This window comes from Anas platyrhynchos, chromosome 25, assembly GCF_047663525.1.
Source record: "Anas platyrhynchos isolate ZD024472 breed Pekin duck chromosome 25, IASCAAS_PekinDuck_T2T, whole genome shotgun sequence".
Taxonomy (NCBI): domain Eukaryota; kingdom Metazoa; phylum Chordata; class Aves; order Anseriformes; family Anatidae; genus Anas; species Anas platyrhynchos.
The window spans coordinates 7679874-7701320 of record NC_092611.1 but is presented as its reverse complement, the minus strand read 5'-3'; the positions used below and the strand labels follow the sequence as shown (position 1 = coordinate 7701320).

Below are 21447 nucleotides of genomic sequence, written 5' to 3'. Positions count from 1 at the left end.
AAACTTAACTCACTTAACACTTTTCTCATAAAAAAATTCCCTCTTCACAGCTCAGGAAGAGCCTTACTTGTCTATCTTTCATCAAATCCCATTCTCTAGATCATCTTTCCTGCACTTACAGATTGTCTATTTACTGCTCTGGAGAATTCAACTTTCTCTACTGCAGGATATTAAATCCAATCTACGGAGGGGGAAAAAAAACAGCATCACAAACAGAAGGCAAATTTCAGTTCACTGGAACAGAGCCATGGGGTCACAGCTCAAGTATTATGTAAATAGGCTCTCTCTGTGGAGCCCAATTCAGTTATTTTAACCAGATGCTTACGAAGAGAATCAAACCTGAGTTCTGGGCAAAAGGCTGGCTTTACTACAGGGAGAAGCAGACAGCATAAATTTCCGATTTGAAGTCATAACTTTCTGAAGCCTTTGGTTTCATTCAGACAAACTTCAGTAAAGAAATGGTGAACAGGAACAAGTACATAAGTCAAGAAGATTAATTTTAAGAAGTAAACACTTTCCAAATAAAACTATGCTGCATGCAGCTTCCATGGACACCTGTACTCCTCTAATAATCACCCTTTCACATCTCAAAAGGACAAACAAGTTTTGCTTATCTTGGATTGCCAATCATACAGCTACATGGATTGGATAAATAGAATGTGGATAAATAAAATGTGGATAAACGCCACAAACATACACATTAGTCCTAAACATTTGGGCAATTTTCATTGCAGAGTTCCCTAGTAACTAATGCTTTAGGTTTTTGTCTGAATTTCACTCACCAATTCCTTTTTCATTTTTCCCAGAACTTCCAGAGCTGAAGCCACTGCATGGCTTTCAACAACCAAAAGATTTAAGACCACCGCTAAAGCTTCATTGTTTACTCTGCATCAGTCCTCAGCATAGCATATTAATCTCTCAAGTATTATACCCACCCAGTCCTGAAAATTAAGGATATTGGTATGCTTAGCAAGCATCTGTTCTTCTCTACATAACCACGAATCATCAGAAATGTAAAATTCAATATATAATGTAACACTCAGGCGCTAAGCACTGGAGCTTTGCAGGGCCTCAGGCAAGACATTATTTAAATGATAATGTTTTCCTTGGGAAGACATGCATACAGAAAATTCTTTTTCCTCTCAGTCTCAAAAGTACCAAATATGTATTCCCTAACAGCACCTCCCAGCCCAGGCTGCACCTAGGATAACCAAGACCCAACCAAACACCTGATGGTGAATTCCCCACTTTCTTCAAAATTTATATTTTTCACCCATATTCCTTGATGACCTAACAATTTCAATGTTCCCATAATGTGAGAAGTTCACTTTACAGCCTCTTTAGTGTCATTTTTGCAGAATTATATGATGTTATCACCTTGAAGACGGTGGTTTAGCACTACAAGCAGAGGGACAGTGTCTGGAGGTTTGCAGTAATGATCTAAATGCAAGAAAGAAAAAAAAAAAAAGAAAAAAAAAACAACAAAAAACAGGCATTCTTCAGGGCTGCATTTCTGAGATTTAATACTAACACTGAACAGAATTACATTGACAGGCTGCAGAAACATTTATCTTTTTTTTTCTACTGTTAAATGGTTTTCCAGACTCCTTGCATTATGTTCTCCCCCACTTTCTCTTCAAATTGCTTCTTTACTTGCACTTCTATCCCATTCTGATATGTTAATGTGCATCTTTTGTTTATATTGTCTGCAGCATATAGAAGCTGAGTTCTCAGCCCTTAAAAAGCTTTTAAAAAGCTTTCTGATTTTTATAACAGGATCACTGCTTAATCCAAAACACTCGTGTAGGTGTAGGAGTTCATGACTTCATTTCCTCCTCAGATAAGAATTCCAGTCAAGAAGAATAATCTAGCTGAATGAAACCCTTAAGAAAAAGATTATCTTGGGAATCCTGCTAAAGATCCAAGGGTGCTAAAGAAAGGAACAACACAGTAACGATTAGCAAGTTATTGAAGAGCTTTACTAGAACACACACAGATGGCACACAGACAGTCAAATACTACACATACATTTTTTATGACATTTTGGAAGCAGCACATTTGGATTTGAATATGCCAAGCTGTTACTCAGAGCAGCTTACTTGCCATCAACAAAGCTCTACCCCATTTATTTTCATATTTAAACACATCTGCAGCACACATCTTTGAGCATGCTCATAGTAAAACTATTAACATGGATTTGCTATATTGCTGTGATTAGTTTTCCTCTCCATCTTCAGTCTGGAGTCAGCCAGGAAGAGGCCAAAGGAATAAAGTAACCCATGAAAAGGGGACCTAAAGGAACAGACACCTTCTTTTAATACCCTTGGGTATTAAATCAGTAATTTAAGTGATCTTTAAACATCCCTGTGAACTTGTCAAAGTTTTTACGGAGCAAAGTCCAATAGTCTTGTGCATTCTCTATCCACCACAGAGGTTGAAGACAAGACTGTCTTCAACCTCTTTGAAGACACTTTTTTTTTTTGACACTTTGCTGTTCACATTCTTACAAACCCATACAACAGATGAAGATGCCCAATTCCCATTTTTAAAACAGATCTAAGTGTCCTTGGGCAGTTTTGCAGTCAGCTATAAACTACTTCAACAGAATCCTTCTCCATGGCACTAATACACTGCACAGAAGACCACAAGATCCATAAGAACTGTGGCATGAGATACTAAAATAGGTTAAATAAAAGCCATTTCACTTTGTTTTTATTGGTGGTGGTGGTTTTTTTTTGTTGTTTTAAATGAAGAATCACAGCTGGTGGTGTTGCAGCTGCCAGAGCAGCAAGGGAAAGAACTCTGGTATGAATTTGTGAATTTTCAAGCAGTACGTTAAAAAGACACCAGAAACATCAGCTCTAACCCCGGAAAACAGAACTGCAAGATCATTGAGCCAGTCACCACAGCCCCTTTAAATATACCCCAGGCAACGCTGACTCCCATATTGCTGCTATAAACCCTAGGCCACCCTGAGCTAACCTCATCCATATGACATTTATGCCAGAGATAAGACTCTTATTATTCCTATATTTCTAACAGTCCCTTTAATATTAAATTAAATAATCTTACATTAAGTTGGATCATGTAGCAAAGAGGGGGAAGCAAAATGCTCTTGTGGACAGGAATTCCAGGTCTTAGCCACAAGCAACCTTGTCTCAATTTCTCTTTACCTTCAGGATGAAGGGCTGTAGGACAAGGTATGAGGCATGGCTGAGGGAACCAGGGTTATTTAGCCTGGAGAAAAGGAGGCTCAGGGGAGACACCCTTGCTCTCTACAGCTACATCAAAAAGAGGCTGCAGCAAGGTGAAGGTTGGTCTCTTCTTCTGAGCAACAAGCAATGGGACACGAGGAAACAGCCTCAAGTCATGCTAGCAGGAGGTTTAGTTTGGGCATTAGGAAATATTTTTTCTCTGAAAGGGTCATGAGGCATTGGAACTGGCTGGCCAGGGAAGTAGTTGAGTCACCATCCCTGGAGGTATTCAAAAGACACGTAGGTGTGGTGCCTTGGGACATGGTTTGGCAGTAGGCTTGGCAGTGCTGAGTTAATGGCTGGACTGGATGATCTTAGAGGTCTTTTCTGACCTAAATGGTTCTAGGGCTCTATAAAGGGATGTCTCCAGGGAGCCAAGTGCACCAGTAAGCAGATCATTTCAGCAATAATTACACTTGACATTTAAATTATAGCCCAGAATAATTTCATTTAAGCTTTCACTAAGTAACAGGAAAACATAAATCAAAAAACATCCTAGAAGAATGACAGGCTGACATGGCAGCACTGTTAAACTACTTAGATTCCTACATTTTATAAGAGGCCTGTGAGTGAGGGTAGGGAAGCTACAAAAAAAAAAAAAAAAAAAAAGCTAAAACCCCTGTTTGTTCACCTCAATTGCCTCTTAAAATTAGCAGGTTAAAGCAGCCACTGCAGGATCTCACAGTAACAGGCACGTGAAAGCTATGCTGCATTTAGGAATAAACAGAACCATTGTGCCATGTCACTGTGGGGATGGTTTTCAAGGACCTGGATTTTGAGCCAAAGTACTTAAAAGACATCAACCTTAGTGAAAGTTGCCGTGGTTTTTTTGTTTGTTTGTTTGTTTTGTTTTGTTTTTTTAAATACCCAAAAGGTTCAAAAGGTTTCCTTTGTTGCCTGCCTAGTCCTGAGATGCACGGCCACTGTGAAGCTTTGTACTCAGAGATCTTCAGCCATCTCCCTTTACACTTCCAAATTCAAGCAGCTTTATTTGGCATTAATTAAAGTTTTGACAGCAAAGTCAAAGGAGAGAGCCAACTGGGGAACACCACTAGACTAGTTAAGAATGGTATTTGCCTTCAAGGTAACAGCAGCCACCAGAAGATTAAAAGGGCACTTCCTTTCTGGAAGGCTCTTTTCTTTTACCTTGGATGCATTTTCTTCATACCCAAAGAAATCCTGTCATCAGTCACACCACCTGGCCCACTCCACTCAGTCTCAATTTCTGCAATTACTCAAAGGAGACAATGAGTGAATAGATGTAGCCACAGAAAAACACAGACTTGCGGTGACTTGGACAGCCCTGCAGGACCACATTAAAAAACAAATCATTCAGGCAAAAGTTCTTAGCCAGCATAAAGTGGAACAGCTCCAATGATTTCAATATAGCTGCATCAGCTACTTGAGCTAGGGGAGCTTGGCTTTGTGTCCCCCAGCTGCAATCCATATCATCTGCGCTCTAACACTAAGCACACTCCACCGGGAAAAGGGAAGTTGGTTTGGCATATAAAGCACTACTGAAGCTGAAAAGTTCATTTTTTATTTCCTGTTCCAGTTAAAGTTTCAGACGCCTAGAAAATTCTGTGCTCATTTCCCCCATCGCATACTGGGATAATATCTACCCAAAATCAATACAATTATTTTTTTCAGCTTTAGAGCCCAAGAGCTCATACAGAAGCTAGGGCCCCATCTTTCTGAATGTTAACTACTCGTACACCCTTCCTCAAAGATGCATTAAGAGATAAAAGGCTTACCCAGATAGTCAACATACAGCTGACCTGTTCTATCTGCTTACTCCAGCTACAAGATTGCAAGAGAGAGATTGCTTGGAAATGGAGCACAGGCATCCCAGACCTCTAAGGGCTTGTTAGCTCAGGGGCAGCCCTTGAAAACAGAGCACTTCCAGACCAGAGCAGATAAGCCCATAAAGCACTGCACACACAGCTCCAAAAAGCTGCCAAAAACCGCAAGTGCTGAGTGGCCTCCAAGCAGGGCAGGGGTTGAAACATTCCCAGTCCAGAGGATGAAACTGCCTTTAAGCTTCTCAAAGTTAAAGCTTTAGGGACACTGCCCCATTTTGCTCCCATCCAGCTTGGCCAAGCAACAGATTGAAGAGTACAGCTGACTTGGAACCCCAAAGTCTCATTAAAATAAAATCAGATATAATAAAATCAGAAATAAATAAAATAAAATTCTCTCTCGTTGGACTACCAAGGTAACACTGGCCACATTTCATTCTCCTTCCCCTTGGTACAAAGGAGAAAGTCTAAGCAGGATACTAAGCAGGATTTATTTATTTTTATCTAGTCTAGATCCCCAGTGTTTTCTTTGGCAAAGGTGAGGAAGAACAGATGTTCAGTTTAGATAAGATTATTGACAAATACTGCATATGGGTTTCCTATCCTGTACCAAACAAATTAAAATGAAAGCCAATGAACAAGATAGCACAGATTTGGTGACTGATTTTGGAATGCAAGCAATCCAAAAATCACTGAAGAAATTAGACATCACCAAGTGTAAAACTTCACAAAAACAAGTCATTTGGCTATAGACATTTCCTTGACCTGCAGAATTGGTGTCTCTAGTCTACCGATTTTATCTTGCCAACCAGGCAAAACTTATGAACATGAGTGTTAAATACTGGTTGAAGTACTGGGTTCCCCAGAGCCAGGAAAGTCTAAATATTAGTAGGAAAAAAAATTGTAGAAGCAAAGAACACTCAGAAAGAATAGCCTACTTCATCAATTTCTCCACTAGAATAAGAACTTTAAGTATGTACATCTTGGCTAGATGACAGCAAAAGAAACTGTGGTGACTCATAAGATAAAACATCATGCAACTCAAGTTGTTTAAAGAGGTCTCCGGAGTGTGAAACAAGGAATAACGGGATAAAAATGAACTAAGGGAATCAAGTGGAGGTTTCTTTCAGTCATAACATAGCTGAACTTAAGGGTGGAAAGGTAGGAGAGGGGTGTGGGTTGAGGCACAAATAAGGATCAGGACCATTTGTAAAAGCCGTGTCCAGATCCAGGTTGCAGTTTCCAGCCTGGTGATCAGAAACAGATTCTTCTGTAACCATTTCCCAGCACAAAGGGTGGAACTTTATCTGAAAGAAGCAGTCTTTCCCATGCCTTTCATTAGGACTGGACATAACCATGCAAATCACACACCAGACACGACGAAGAGTTGCTGATTTTCACCATCCTACTGCCCACTTTTCCAGTAGCCCCATTTCAACAGCATTTTCTAGTACAGGGTCTCTAAGACTTAAGTAAAGAAATGATCGCTGACTTGGCATTGACAGAAGACAAAGTGTTTAAACTTTTTTCTCTACAGAGTCTGTTGCTAATCCTGCCTGGGGTAGTTTGTGTTTTTCAGCACAAAAGCTGACATTATTACTTGCAAGCTATTAAGTATAATCTCTCCTGATCCAGGTAAATTTGCTCTTTAGTTAGAGCCTTTCAGTATTTATGCTCTGAATACTCAGGATGAGGTTACAGCAACTCCAAACTCTATTTCCACTTCAGTAAAGTCTCAGAATCCATGAAAAGACATACAAATTACCAAACTGATGCTTGTGCACTTGTCAAAGTAAGTTGTGAGAACAACCCATTGGCATTTGTAGTATTTTAAATAAAGTTCACTGTTTCTTCTAAGTACCCTAAAGGGAAAGTGACCCAAGGGAGTCCATAACAGAGAGTATACATTGTAAGAAGAGAATGTAGCTCTGGACACCTCAATAGGAAGCTAAAAGGAGTTGCAAGTCGTTTATAAACAATGCTTAGAAGTTGTGTCAACAAAAGGAGAATCCTGAAGTCATAAAGTGACCTTTAAGCATGCTTGATTTGACACAAATTACTTGCCCTCTGTACACCAGTTTCCTTATGCATAGTATAGGGATAGTGTAAAAAGCCCTGATGCCCATAAACTATAAGTACTAGGGTAAAACATCATCACTGAAAGGTAACTTCTAGTACAGATGAAGTCTCACTCCTCTCCCTACAATGTGCAATTGCAGGACTAACTAACAACACTAAATGGGTTTGACCTTAACAGGCAAACATAACACAAACATTTCAAACAAGAAGAAAGGTGCACTGACTTCAAAGAAAGGACAGCGGAAAGGTCAAACTGAAGTTGCATCAGGTGAGATTTCCCTGGATGTATTTAAGAAATAAATGGACATGGTGCTTCAGGACGAGGCTTAGCCATGACTTGGTAGCATTAGATGAGTGGACTTGCAGACTTGTGTCTTTTCCAACCTAAACAATTCTATGGTTTTAAAATTGAGCAAGGGAAGGAAACAGACAGGGGTCAGGCGATAAATATAAATCTACTTAGAGTCTCATTCTGTTTACCTCTAAATACTTCTTATTGAAGTCTCAGCACAGGAGGAAGAAGGAATCTGCAGGAGGCTTGCCTCACTTCAATGCATGTGCGCATTTCATATTTCCTTAGAACAGCATCAGAAGTTTTCAGACTTCTGAGCAACCTAGGGCTCAAGCCTATTTGTTGCTCTGCTTGCAGTAACTATTTACTAGGCACAGAGCTCCTATTTTTAGTATCACAGATACCCTGCTCACCTCATCACACCACTGTCTCCACAGTACCTAGGCTTAGCAGGTGAAGATAAACTCAAGCTACAGTTGATGTCTAGCTTAGGTGCTTATCAGCTCACAAAACAAGGCAGATCTGCCCTGCCTAAGCACTACCAAAACACACTAGTGTCTTTTTAAAACTCCCAGTCACTGCTCCAAGGCCACAGTCCCTGAAGCATTTCTTCATTACCCGTTTGATGTCTTCATCAAACGCTGCAGCTTTTCACAAAATGTTTGTTACCTGGATGCAAATGTCCCAGACTCATACTGTAAAATGCATCATGCCAGCTTGGGGGTGCAAGGCATTGGTGTTCAAAGAAAGCATCCAAGTGTATCAATACTATCATGAAAATTAAAAAAGGAGACTTTGTTCCGATACGTATACATGAGAATATTGATCTTTACCAAGCGGTTTTGATAGCTAGACAACATTTATGCAGAGGTACATCCATAGGTGCCACCAGCAGAGTGCTCAGTTTGTGAACCCCAAATGGAGAAATTCTCTCTTGGAACCTTAAAACACTCAAAGAAATCTACCTCTGGTTTAAAGCACAGTAATACCAGTATCCTGGCCAGCAGCCTTAAATGTTAAGATTAAGGATTAGACCCTAATGAATTTAAAAAAGGATCACCATGTCTCTCACTCTCCACAGGAACTTTTCTTTAATTCAGGATAAAAGAATGCATTGTTCCATGTGTGAGTAGTCCCTTAGGCAAAAGCAATTCTTTTTTCTTGAAGGCAGCAGCACATTTTAAAATAACCCATTATACTACAAAAAATAATAGTTAGCAGATGTCTAGAAAAGCAACTGTTTTCAGGACAGTACAACTCCCTCCATTTTAAGAAATACATGCATATTTGTAGATAACACAGATACATTCAAAGGCCGTATTCTTAGCCCTTTATCATGCCAGATGTTGCCACATGGGCTGTTCTGTGCAGTCTAAAAGATGCCACCTTTGCGTAAGGTCCTTTATTTTAACTTGCCCTCTGCCTCGCGATAGTTTTACTCAAGTTGTTTCTAAAAACTGCAGTCTAAAGTCCCAGTCAGGAGCCTTGCACATAGATAATCTCAGGTATTTAAGTAACTGTTTCAAGGAACTTAAGATGGAAGAGGTATACTTCATCTATCTCCCTCAATTTTCTCTCTATAGTTCAATCTCCTTGCCTTTCTAGCACTCAGATATTCTGCCGGCAAATACTGCAAGCTGAAAAGATCATGAATCATTTGGGGACAAAAAGCATATTAACCCAGCAGTGCTCTCTCCTAGGGCCCATCTCAGCCAACTAGAAAGTCATTAGTTGGACTCACTGCAGTTTTATCTCGATCACAGCAGTGCAGAGCTGTTCCTTGATTAATCTTGTATTTCAATGCTGATTATCTGATGATATTTAAGTCTATTTGTCCTCTTTCCCTGCCACAGAGCTAATGAAAATCGTAAAGAAAGAATAACAGAGTTCCAGGAGTGAATTTTTCTATGGTATCATCAAATAACCTAATACATACACTAGGACATGCAAGCATATGAATACTGTTCTTCCTGACCTCCCATTGCATATTTTCCACATGAAAGGTGCTTTCAATGAAAGATATCCCACATTCACAAAAGAGGAACTGGAGTGGAGAAAGCATGTGGCTATACTGCAGTCACTAGGTCTGATAGCTAGGCAGAGTTACTGTAACTGACCTAGTTAGAAATGGAAATGTGTGCAAGAAAGCTGCAGAACCTCACACTCAATCAGCGCTACATCCTACACCAGCACAGGGAGCCTTTGGCTTCACTGCCCTGCCCAGCTGTGCTCAGTCCTGCCAAAAGCTAAGATCACTCTGAGCAGTAGTTTCTGAGCTACCTGGTTGGTTTAGCATCAGATGAGTAAGGCTTGTGGGAAGACATCTCCCTTCCCTGTGCATGCTCTGTTCCATATTTTATACAGTTAGCCTGAAAACTAAGCCTGTCACATCATGTAAACTGTTCCTTTCGGGATGTGTTCCCTCTTTGCTGAGGGGCAAAGGGCAGCAAGGTTCCACAGCTCAGGGGTCTTTGCCCTTTCTACTGTGTCATGTGTCACAACAATGAGTGTCACACCACAGGGAGAGACGACAGCTTGTTCTTTTACATTAGCTTCTCTTGGATCACACCAGGGCTGAATATGGTCATAGTTATCTCTGAACAGCATTTCCAATCTGTCTTCCTGCCAATGCAGTATAGATAGGAAGCAATGAGCACTACATGATCTATTTATCTCACAGGAAATAGGTAGGGAAAAGAAAAACGCAGTTTGGCTGTGTACATCATTGGAAAGCATAGCAACCCACGACACAAAACATGGCAGCTACAAGGCTAGAACACATCAAGTTTTCCCTTGTCTCTAGCAGATAAAAACACATGCCCACAAGCATGACATTTTCCATCCCTTACAAGACTCACTCTGTTTTAAGTGTGAGTTTCATCACCCTTATAAAAAAAAAACACAATTGCTTGATGTCCATCTTGCCCAACATCCAAGATCTAAGAGTAGAAAAAGTTAAGTGGGAGAGGAGGCAGAAAGATATGGGCATGTGTGAAAAGTGTTGGAAATAGCATCAAGCTGATAACAGAAACAAAGCTGTGGATCAACGGGAACTAGATTGGCAATACAGTTGAAAAGCATGACGCCTGCTTGTTTACAGATAGGAGACACTGAAGTCCACATAGGTCACCACCCACATTTTGGGTATCCTGTAGTGGTAGAATACCAGATTTTGATTGTACAGCACCATTTTCAGCGCTCAAGAGACTCCACAGCAACACTAGTGTAGCACTCTGCAGAATTAGGGACTTTTAAACCCACAGCACTGCTGTGCAAGGCTGACTAACTCCAACAAAAACAATGAAGCATTCTCTGAAGTAGAACAGCACATCAGCAGGCACTGTGCTGCCACAGGCAACCGGGCTACCATTTTGTTTTGTATCCAGCTTTTAAGTCAAATCCTATAACTGTACGTGAGAAAGCCATTAGAAATAGTCTGACAATATTCAAAGCTAATTAAAGGGGTGCAGAATGTGAAGTCTTACGGGTAGTCAGTGGTAAAGCTACCACAAGCGAGATACTGTCTCTGAGAAGTCTATCTAAGCACTCTAGAGCAAAAAGAAACTATAGTGCTAGACTAGTTATTGCTTCCAGACTAACTACTTAAGGTGTTATTCTGTGGAGTTGTAATGAGAGCCAGATAACCTCCAACTGGTATTTATCATTACAACATCCTCTAGGAGGCTGCTGTTATCCCCATTTTGCCTGCCAGCAGCTGAGGATGAGCACAACTAACGTTCAACAGCTAGCAGCATATCATCAAATGGCTGACCTGAAATGACTTGCTTACAGGCACTCCAGTGGTCAACAATGGATCAGAGCCAAAACAAGCCTCTAAGTGTCCTATTGCTCACTCTCTAACCAGCTGGTCATTTAATTTAAAGAAAGCTTAAAATATAGATCATGCTGTCTATCTCCCCTATAAGAACAGCAGCCTTTCGTGAACAGAAGAGCTAGACAGCAGTCTGCAGGATTACAAGATCAAGAACAAACTTAATTTTCACACTTGTTAGCTTCAACATCTAAAATGCAATGAAATTCAGCATATATATACCCAGTTACTGACTGCACACTGGACCCAGTTCAGTTGCTATACTGACTTTATATCCTATAAAGAAATGTAGAGATCCAGTATTAAACCAATGCCTTTAACCTCTTCTGCACACGCTTTCTCCAATCAAGACTTATCAGAGCACAGAAACACGGGAGAGTTCAAAATGGCATTTCATTTCTGTAGAAACTTTTCACAGTATACAATTTCAGGTTTTTTGCAGTATACAATTTTGGTTTTTGCTGAAACTTGCAGCAATTTATTAGTAAACTTGTTTACCACAGTGTTGTGCATGAAGCAGCTCAGGATAGACGTGAAACAAATGGTGCAATGAGCATTCATCTGTATTAGGAGATTGATACACACAAGTAAAGTTCATAGAAAGGCAGCAGACATGACATGACAGTATGAAAGAGGGGAAGCATCTTGCTCTGCAACACACATGAGCAGTGGGCATAGAAGTATTTAAGCATAATGCACAGACATGCTGAACATATATATTTATTGACGATCAGAGTATTAAAATCAGACTTGGTTTTAATCCAAAAATAACACATGCCATAAAAGCTCATGAGTATGATTGCATTCCTCAGGTCAAGTAGACCTGAGCTTTCTCACTCATGTTTTCCTCTGTGGCTCCTCCTCCTGCTGCTGTTTTACCTTACAGTTCAATCCAAATGAGTTTCAAGTTCTTCCTTAATCAAGAGCCCAGAACTCCAGCACCTCTCTCTCTATCAGATGTGGCTGAAGAATGGAAATGAGTGAAGCTTGGCTTTCAAAGCCTATTTATTAAAAATAATAATAATAATCAGCAGAGTGGGAATATAGCCATGGTTTAGATATTTCTTAATCACACAATTAAAAAATGAGCAGATACTTCAAAAATATTAAGTAGCTATATTGAACAAGTTCTTGAACTCATTTACAGTCCAGCTACAAGAATAGTATTTCCTGGGGAAAAAAAAAAAGTCAACTATAAATTGTCTTTTATAAATGAAACCTTTATAGGAAGTGCAACCAAATATGATTATTGCCTATTGGGTCTTGCACTTTAAATGCAGCCAAGACCACTTCCTGGGAATGACATCTTTGCCTCCAAGATTCAGAATTTCTTCAAGATGCAAGGTAATCAGAATTATACATTTTCTGCCCTTTGGCAGCAAGCACAGCCTTTCTATAAATAGTTCCTAGCTCTAGAACTCCCTTGCTAGTTAGCATCCTGTGGTAGGTATTACAGACTGTACAGATCATCCAGGTCACAAACCACATTCCTGCTCAAGTGAATTAGCAGAATCCTTTTTCCTTAGTGAAATTTAAGAAAAAAGACACTTAAAACTTAAAGCCAACTATAAGGCATGGGGCACGTGGCAGCATGACATTCAAAGCCTGTACATTCCCCAAAGTTCAACAGTTTTGTCTTCTCTTTAAGGTTGATCTCCCCACCCCACCATACACATTTGTATGCTATTTCCATGGTGCAGACCTCCTGTCTCCTCTTAGCCCAATGCTCTGTAACACCTCTCCAGGTCTCAGCAAGCACTCTGTTTCATAGGGAGGACACGGAGCAGCTCCAGTGCCAACTACAACCAACTTGTTGCTCCAGGGCATCAGTGCTAATGGCTAATGAGGGGATTCTCCATTTTCCATATCAAGGGCCACTTCTCAAAAATGGAAACTCCAAGCATTTCTCTACTCATAGTGGATTTTTAAGGCAGACAACAGGTGGTAACTACAGCGGTATTTTGTACTGAAGTAACATGCATTCTTAGCTGGTGTTTAGTAAGTGAAAGCCAGGAACTCCCATACTATTGTAATAGATAGCTCAGGCCCTTGTTCTTACCTGAGGTATTAGATTTTTGCACAGCCTATCATTAACCTAACCAGCATGCCTCCTTGGCACAAGAGCCTCATCAAGTGTTCCCTCCTAATAGTCCTCTGGGTTCCCCCCTAAGTCCTGTCTGCTAAGGGTTCTTGATTACGGATTTGCTAGTGAAAAATAGCTAAACCACATGAATGTTACTGCTAAACATTTATATTGTCAAAAGACAACTAATGATAAAAAGAATAAGTGACTGTTTTCTTTCCAGCACAGGCAGCAAAATGGGAATATTTATTCCCCTATTTCCATACTCAGAGGGGGAAAGTCAACAGGAGCTTCAAGCCTTGAACTTCCAGATTTGCAAGACCTGAGCTAGCCTTGTCACTGGTACCCACTGAACACAGATTGCAAAGGGGAAAAAAAAAAAAAAAAAAAAGAAAAAAAGAAAAAAGGAACTATTCTAACCCAGACAAAAGAGCATTCTTTAATTTATGAGAATTAATATAGTTCTATAATAAACCTCTTATCATCTTCCTAATAGTTTTAGGCTTATTTGGGAAAGATCAAAAGCAGGAAACATTAACAAAACACCTCTGATCTTTTTATTGATTTTAAGTTTCTCTCATTTGCTTCTGAACATCTTCATGAAACGTGCACACAAGCACAAAGGATTATACATCACATGATCTAAGTTTTTATTAGATAGATGAAAGAGAAACAGATCAGCTCCCCTCAAACTGCAGTGCTCTTTCACTGCTGTTTACATGCTTGCAATTGCTATAAGCAACAGGACATTAAGTAGCTGCAGAAGATACTAAAGCAAAAATGAGGGGAATGCCTCCTAGATCTTAAGCCAATGCTTCATCTGTTTTTCTTTGAGATTGAAGTTTCAATCATTATCCCAATGGTTTATGAAGTTTGTTACTTCTGCATTCACTCAATACTTATAACCATACAGGGCTAACAAATCCTGTCTTTCCCTTCCACTTTTTTGAAAACCATTAAGAGAATCACAACCAGTTAGCAACAAAGACTAATACTGTCACCATTTGAGGCCTAAAGCCCACTTCTGAGGAAGGTGTTGCTTTTATGAGCCAAGTATACTCAGTAAGTAATCAATGTGGCCAATATCCTTGCCTTGCTCTGCCCATACTCCGGCAAGGGATTTTGGCAACTGCTTATTTACTCTGCAAAGTAATGCCTCCTCTCATACATATATGACAGTGAGTTCATGAATTATGCAAGATATTCACAACCTTGTTCAAGTTTGTTCTAAGAGCACACAGCTAGCTATGAAGCATGGTCAGACTGAATTTGTTGTCACAGCTTTTCTGACATGACCCAAATGAGAGGGCTAGACTAACCTGCTGCATTCAGTACCCTGCTAACTCTCATTTGCCTATGTCCAAGGCAAACGAGCAAACTAAGAATACACATTAACAGCTAAATCTTTTTTTTTAAAAAAAAAAAAAAAAAAAAGTAAACCAGATAATATTAGGGGAAAAGACCTATAGAAATAAGAAATGAGCACAGGGAGTGTAGAGCTTGATTGTAAAACTGAAGCAGTATCTGCATAATGTTTTGCAATATCCAGGAGGTCCACAAAACACTGTGTTGCTAAATATACTACTGGGAAGTATCATCCTTCCTGTGTGAAGGAACATGACTTCTATTCTTCCATGGTGTGTAGTATGTAAGTATTGTGACTCCGAAAGACATCTCAGACAGTTAAATATTATGAAATGAAGCGAAAAGTAACCAAATTTCTTATCCCTTCAAATACATAAGGCAATCTTTCCCATCACAGCCTTTTCAACAGTCCATGTTAATAGCTTTACTTTGACTTGCAGTAACCTCAATGCCCCAAGAAACATAGATAAAATGATACAAGTCTCCCCTCAGGAAACATCCAGAGGGGAGATGTCCCCAGAGACCTACACTTTTTATTCCATGCCAAGAGATCAGCACAGTGATTTTTTCCCACAGACCATCCAAATCCCATGCCTACAGTACTGCCACTGACTCCCAGGGTTACCTGAGCCAGATGCTGGCCAGAAAGGGGACAAGAGTAAGGCAACAAATGTAAGGCTGTCTTACCTGGCTCTGCTCGGAGGGGCACTCATTCATCAGCCAGCCAGCACCAGCATCTCACAGCAGCAGCCAGAGTCAGACGCCACCATGCGAAGGGAAGATCCCCATCCAGAGAGGCAGGATACGGGCTCAGGAGGAGGGGACCCTTCGCTGTGAACAGGACACCAGCTCCAGAGATGTGAGGTCAGTGACAGGCAGCAAACAGAGCCGAGAGCTGCTCCACTCCTCCTCTCACTCTGTAGCACATCTCTCACTGCCAAGTACACACGCTGCCTGCACAGGAGCTGTGTGCCTTGTTAACCCTCTTCTGGCTGTAGGGCACGAAGCAGGAGCTCCCCTTTTAGGGGATCTTCCTTTCCAATCCATCCTCAGTGCTGTTCCTGTAGAAACTCATCACCCAGATCAGGTGGAATTTTGCAAGGCAATCTAAAAGAGATTTAAAGGAATGATAATGAGGCTGCAAACCCAGCAACTCCCCCACACATAACAGCCAAACTGCTGCAGATGTGGAAACTACAAATAAGACCTCGTATCATCACAACAAGGGTCTGCCATGGAATGAAGGTGTGTAGAAGAGCTGAACCCCACACTGCTACCTAACAGAGCACTGGGGCTGGAAACAAAGTGGTTTGCATTGTACTATGGAGGGCTCTGAAGAGGGCTCTGAATATTTATATTTCCTCCACTTAGGCATGGATTTAGAGAGGGGCAGATTTTGTGTACCCATATCCCCCCACCTTCAGCAAAAATACAGGAGTATTCTTCAGGAGTTTAAGTATTTGTTTCCAGCATCAAAAAGGTTAGGGCACTAGCATTATATACCTGACAAAAGTGACATATAGAGAACACAGACACTGAACCAGATCAGGTTAACATGTAATCAGGTTTGTTCTAGCATCAAATCACCCAAGCAGAGCATACCACTCATGTGCCATAAGAAGCTCATACCTGTGATACATGATCCCCTTCTGGATCACATTCACTTCACTTCTGCACTTCATTTTAATTCAATAACCAGGGACCAGTTTTTCCTTCTTTAACAAGACACCCTAGGGATTTGGACACCTCATCAACTATAATCATGTTGAAATCTCTTGGATACCTGTGCCTTTTTACCGCAGTCCAGTACAGCAGCTAATACAAGAGCTCCAGTTCCATCAGAAACACTATCCATCCCACCCTGTGGTAAATGCCAGGTCTCTGGGGTCAGGCTGACTTCTACCATCTATGTCAGAGAAAGGTGGCATGGTATGCTGTTTTTAGCAGGTTAATACAGCCCACCGTAAGCCAAGATTAAATGTTAGAATAAAAGTAGCACATTTCCTTAAGAACATTTATTCTTAGAACAAGACTGCTAATGGACCGTGGTCAGAGAAGTGAAGTGTAGCTTCAAGCAAATGGTAGAAGGCAGATTATCAAAAAATCTTCCCCAAACAAAACCGGGTGATCTCTCCTACCTACATCCTTCCCCATCACCACCAAGACAATCTAATTCAGGGCTCTGAGCTCCTATACCATTTCTTCTGTAATCAAACCTCAGCCATTGGCAAACCCCAGTGTTTGTTCTTTAATACCTGAGCATACACGTGACTGGATGCAATCGCATTTTGCAAGGATGTGAACAGGCTGTAGCCAAAGAGTAGCATTCAAGGGAACAAACTTAGTGTGAAAGACTGCTGCAGCAGCCAGACAGGACTGCCGTCAGGGACTAGAAGTTTGTCCATGCTGCAGAACAGACACCCAGGTTATCTTGGCTAGCAGACGCAATGTAAGCAGGGAGCAGCAGGGTGCACTAGCCTACTCAGCATGTCCCACGCTGCACAGCTGGGCTGCTTGGCTGATGTACACAGCAGCATATGGAGAGCAAGGAAAAGTAGTTATCTCCCAGTGCCTTCAAGTGGAAGAAAGTCTTCCCCTACCCCCAACATCAAAGCCTGCCTCACACAGAGGCTCCAGCTTGCGTAATTATCTGATCTACTACAGAACAGCAGCATTATACATGCTGGGACACAACATTCCTGGTTACCACTGGGTTGTGAAAACATTTATATACAAGTTAGCTGAAGTTTGCTAACAGGCATCACAGCCACCTCCCTGCAATTTCAGCTAACTTCTTCTCCAGAAGATGGTAAGCCACAAAGTTTGCTCAGAGAGCATCTTCACTGCACCTCTTTTGTCTCCAAATCTTGCCTGTTACGTTTTACCTAGTTTGCTTGTATCTGCATACAGACTGTGTCCAAATGTGAAGTTTTTTCTCTACCATTTATATTAAAAAAGTAAATCAAATGGAATTACATCCCAATGGAAAAGCTCCACCTTTTTTGATCCTACATTAGATTCTAGAAAGTTGCAGTCCTCCTTTGCTACTGTCACATTTGGGCTAACTGTGCAGGGAATATTTTACATCTGCTTACTATTATAATAGGATATTATTTATCCAAGTTGGACTCTACGATCCTTGTGGATCTTGCATCTCAGGATATTCTGTGATTCTATGAAGTACCAATAACCCACAGAACACAGCCATCCCCTGACCTCTCAGTGAACAAACTGTTCGCTTTGCCTATGATTCTTACTAGCTATGCACAAGCAGGCACAGAACCAAAAGCACTGCTCTTCAGCTCATGGAGCATACACAATGTGCATGAGTAAAGCACTGTTCCCTAACTATGCAGTTCTGCAGGCTGACACCACAAGCAAAGTGAGCAGTAGTCTGTCTGAAAAAGACCATCCAGGCATTCAGCAATCTGAACACTGTAATCAGTGTCTGAGGTTAACCAACCTGGACTTGGAAACTTCTGTTCTCAGAAGCCAAAAATGTCAGGGATACAGCTGCTATTCAAATACAGTCACTTCTCAAACTAGTTGCTTGTGATATCTTTGTCTCTCCTGCTTTGAGTGCTCATCTATAAAAAGCAAAGCTCACCCCTTCCAGAAGCCTGCTACTCCACACATCACCTGATGTCTCAGAAAAGCATCCTTGAAAACAGAGCTGTCAAAGCACAGCTTAAAATATTCTTAGAACGAGAAAGTTACACAGGGTTTTCCACAGAAGCCAAGTTGGTGACTTTTGATCATAAACAAGAAGATAACAGTACCAAAAACCATGTTCCCTACACTTAGGATAATTATGCAGTTGGACATCAGGCATCCCCCTGCTTATTTTCAGACAGAAATCCACATTCTGTTTCCTTGTGAAGAGAAAGAATGTGTGCCCCTACAGCCAGCTCTACCATTTTACCTCCCACAGGCTCTAATCTCCCTTCTGCAAGCTGAGAGTCAGCACAAAGCTAATCCGGTGCTTCAGAGAATGGAATTTGACCTCAGAGACTTACAGGGATATTGATAAGCTGCAAAAGAAATGCAGTATTACAAAGGGAAAATAAAACACTAAAAAGAGCCCACCTAGACATTGGATTAAGTCTGTGGTTGCTCAACAGGTTCCTATTTATTCCCTTTTAAATATGGTTATTTTCTGCTAAGACTTGACTCAAGGGCAAAACCAACATTTTAGTTTTGCCAAGCATCCCATTTCTGACACAAGACCAATAGTCAAATACTGCTTGACTGCTACAGTATTTTTTCTCTGGGCAGTCAGGCAGCTCCAAGCTTTGCTCCTAGATAAGCCACAGGACACATCTTAGCACTTCTGTAGTATTCTCTGCTTACAAAATGTTGGAGTTGTATCCCTTCAAGGCAGATCGCCACCATCCCAGATAGAGAAAGCAAAGCAGAAGTGGGATGAGAACTTGGGAAAAAAAAAAACACCTACAATACAGAATTCTGTTACTATACAGCTTGGCTTTTTGCATACATCTTTATTGCAGGAATGTATCTTCACTTCTATCCTGAACAGAATAGAGAAAGCAGCTAACTCAGGACTGCAGGTACAACTCCTGAATTATTCACAACTGCAATAGGCTCCATCCACCTATGAAATGCACCGGTACAAGCTTTTACTTTTCAGGTGGCAATACAATAATAAGAAAAGCCAAAAAGACCTTGTTCTTATTCACAGGTCCTTAGAGGAAACTTGAAAGGGAGGTTTGGCCTTTCTATTCCAAGAAAACAAAAAAATGGAGTAGTGGAATTTATTCCCCCTCAAAACTAGAACGTGAATCACTTACCAGTAAGTATGAGCAGGGAGAAGGGAAATCAGATTACTTAAAGGCAGAAAATAAGTAGAAGTTGAACAGCTTCTGGTGTTGTGCGAGGCAGATGGAGTACCAGATCTGAGCAACTTCAGCTAGAGCACATTACCTGAACTTACAGCACTCAGGACACCCTATCCAGAAGAAAGAATGATCAACAAGGTTGAATTTATACATTGTCAGTAATAAGCAGTACACAATTGTGAAAGTGTCTTCAGGAAAAAGTTTTTTATTATTATTTTTTATTTATTATTATTTTTTTTCCCTTCTGAGATACAGTGTTCCAGAAGCAGGTCCTAGCTTTTCACCTCGTTTCCCCTCATGGTCCATCCCTCCCTCCCAATATGACCAAGCTAGTCTTGAATCAAGGCATTGGGTGGGTAACTCGGAAGCTAAAAGGCATCTCAGCACCTCTGAGTGCTGAAGAGAAGAAATGAAAGCACACGTACTACAGAAAACTTTAAGACAGAAGGATTATATTACTCTGAATCACTTCCATGAAGAGTTCTTGGCCTACAAGCCATCTACACCAGACGCACTTGGCATTCCTCAGGCCATGGATGTCAGGCCAGATTAGATACTTATGCTAGATATTTTTCTTTCTTCTGTTTCCAGTTGAATGCTCCTGGCAGAAGTGCTCAACTGTAGGTGCTAAATTTCTTTCAGTAAACCGTTGCATCCTACTCTTAACTCCTGTTTACTTCAGAAAACCCACTTACAAAAGGAACAAAAGTACTGTGATGCAAAGAAACACTATAGTCTGAGAAGTTGTAGTTGTCACTAACAACAGGAGTGGGCAAAACAGACCTGGCAGAAAACAACCACGCTAGCTTTGAGCTTCCTTTCCTCAGGAACGAATCCTATTATCTCAGCCTTGCATGCAGTAAAATCACTCTGTAGGCTGCATTTGGCAGTTCTGGCAGAGCTATGTAACAATGAACTTTCCAGCTATCAGTTCCTGTTGCAATCCATAACAGTTTGATAAGGAGAAGAAACAAAGATATTAAGACAATCAAGTCCTTAACAGGCTGACCTGGCCCTTTGAAGTGATAAAATGGCTTATTTATTGACCCTCAGCCTTTGATACCATATGTGAATAGCAAAAAAGAAGAAAAAAATAAAAGTGAAATGACATTTTAAAATTTCATTTAGATTTGGCAATTCTGTAGATGTAAGTAATGCATACAAGTAGTTTAAACTCAGAGCTAAATTAAGTACCTTTCAACTTTAACATGTGCCTTAGAAGGTTTTTCTAGTTACATTAATGCTACTGTCTGACTTCAGTGAATTACCTCATACGCTCAGGAACCTCTTCACCTATTCTCATTTCCTGACACACTAGGCTATGCTAGACTTGAGGACTAAACACACTGAGGGCAATAGAGCCAGAGCTTCACAACACCTATAGCAATAATGCACTTGCAACTGACACGTCTTAAGGAAAAAGGTCACATCTCCAAGAAGTTAGGCTCTGGCAGACACCAAAACCCAATCCTAATAGTGTGCAAACACACGTCAGAACTTTGGCAGGTGTAGCACTAATTCCAACCTTGCAACTTTTTATAAGACAAGTCAGAACAAAGCTCTGTACGAATAAATCCCTGACACAGATCAGAAATTCAGTGCTCAAGCTTGGAGCAGGAAGTTGGTTCCATTTATAGAAGCTCATATGCATTGAAGGTAGTGTATAATTGCTGCTAACCTTAAGGCAGAGTCAGGAGCTGCTCCCTCTTGGGCCAAAATCTCTGTTATCTGCTAGGGAAGCAGTGGCCACTGTTAGAGATTTCCATTTGAAAGGCCAGAGGCCAGGCCCAGGTCTTTCTGCATACAGGGAGTTGCAGCATCTTCAGGACACTCCCTGCCCCTCCCCATCCAAATGGTCATTGCCATCAAGGCCAAGACAAACACAAA

The 21447-nt window shown here is 40.9% G+C and overlaps 1 protein-coding gene across 7 annotated transcripts in view; it reads right to left on the bottom strand.

Moving 5' to 3' along the window:
• GRAMD1B (GRAM domain containing 1B) overlaps positions 1 to 21447 on the bottom strand; it is a 156109-nt gene that overhangs the window by 113857 nt on the left and 20805 nt on the right. For 6 of the 7 annotated variants that reach the window (XM_027444381.3, XM_072027759.1, XM_072027758.1 and 3 more), the window contains one exon: positions 15392 to 15811. The exons of the other annotated variant lie outside the window; for it this stretch is intronic. Coding sequence is in view for 1 of the 6 variants with exons in the window: in XM_072027761.1 (XP_071883862.1) it covers positions 15392 to 15417 (26 nt within the window). In the remaining 5 variants the exon portion in view is untranslated. The remainder of the gene's footprint in view (positions 1 to 15391; positions 15812 to 21447) is intronic. 7 annotated transcript variants of the gene reach the window in all.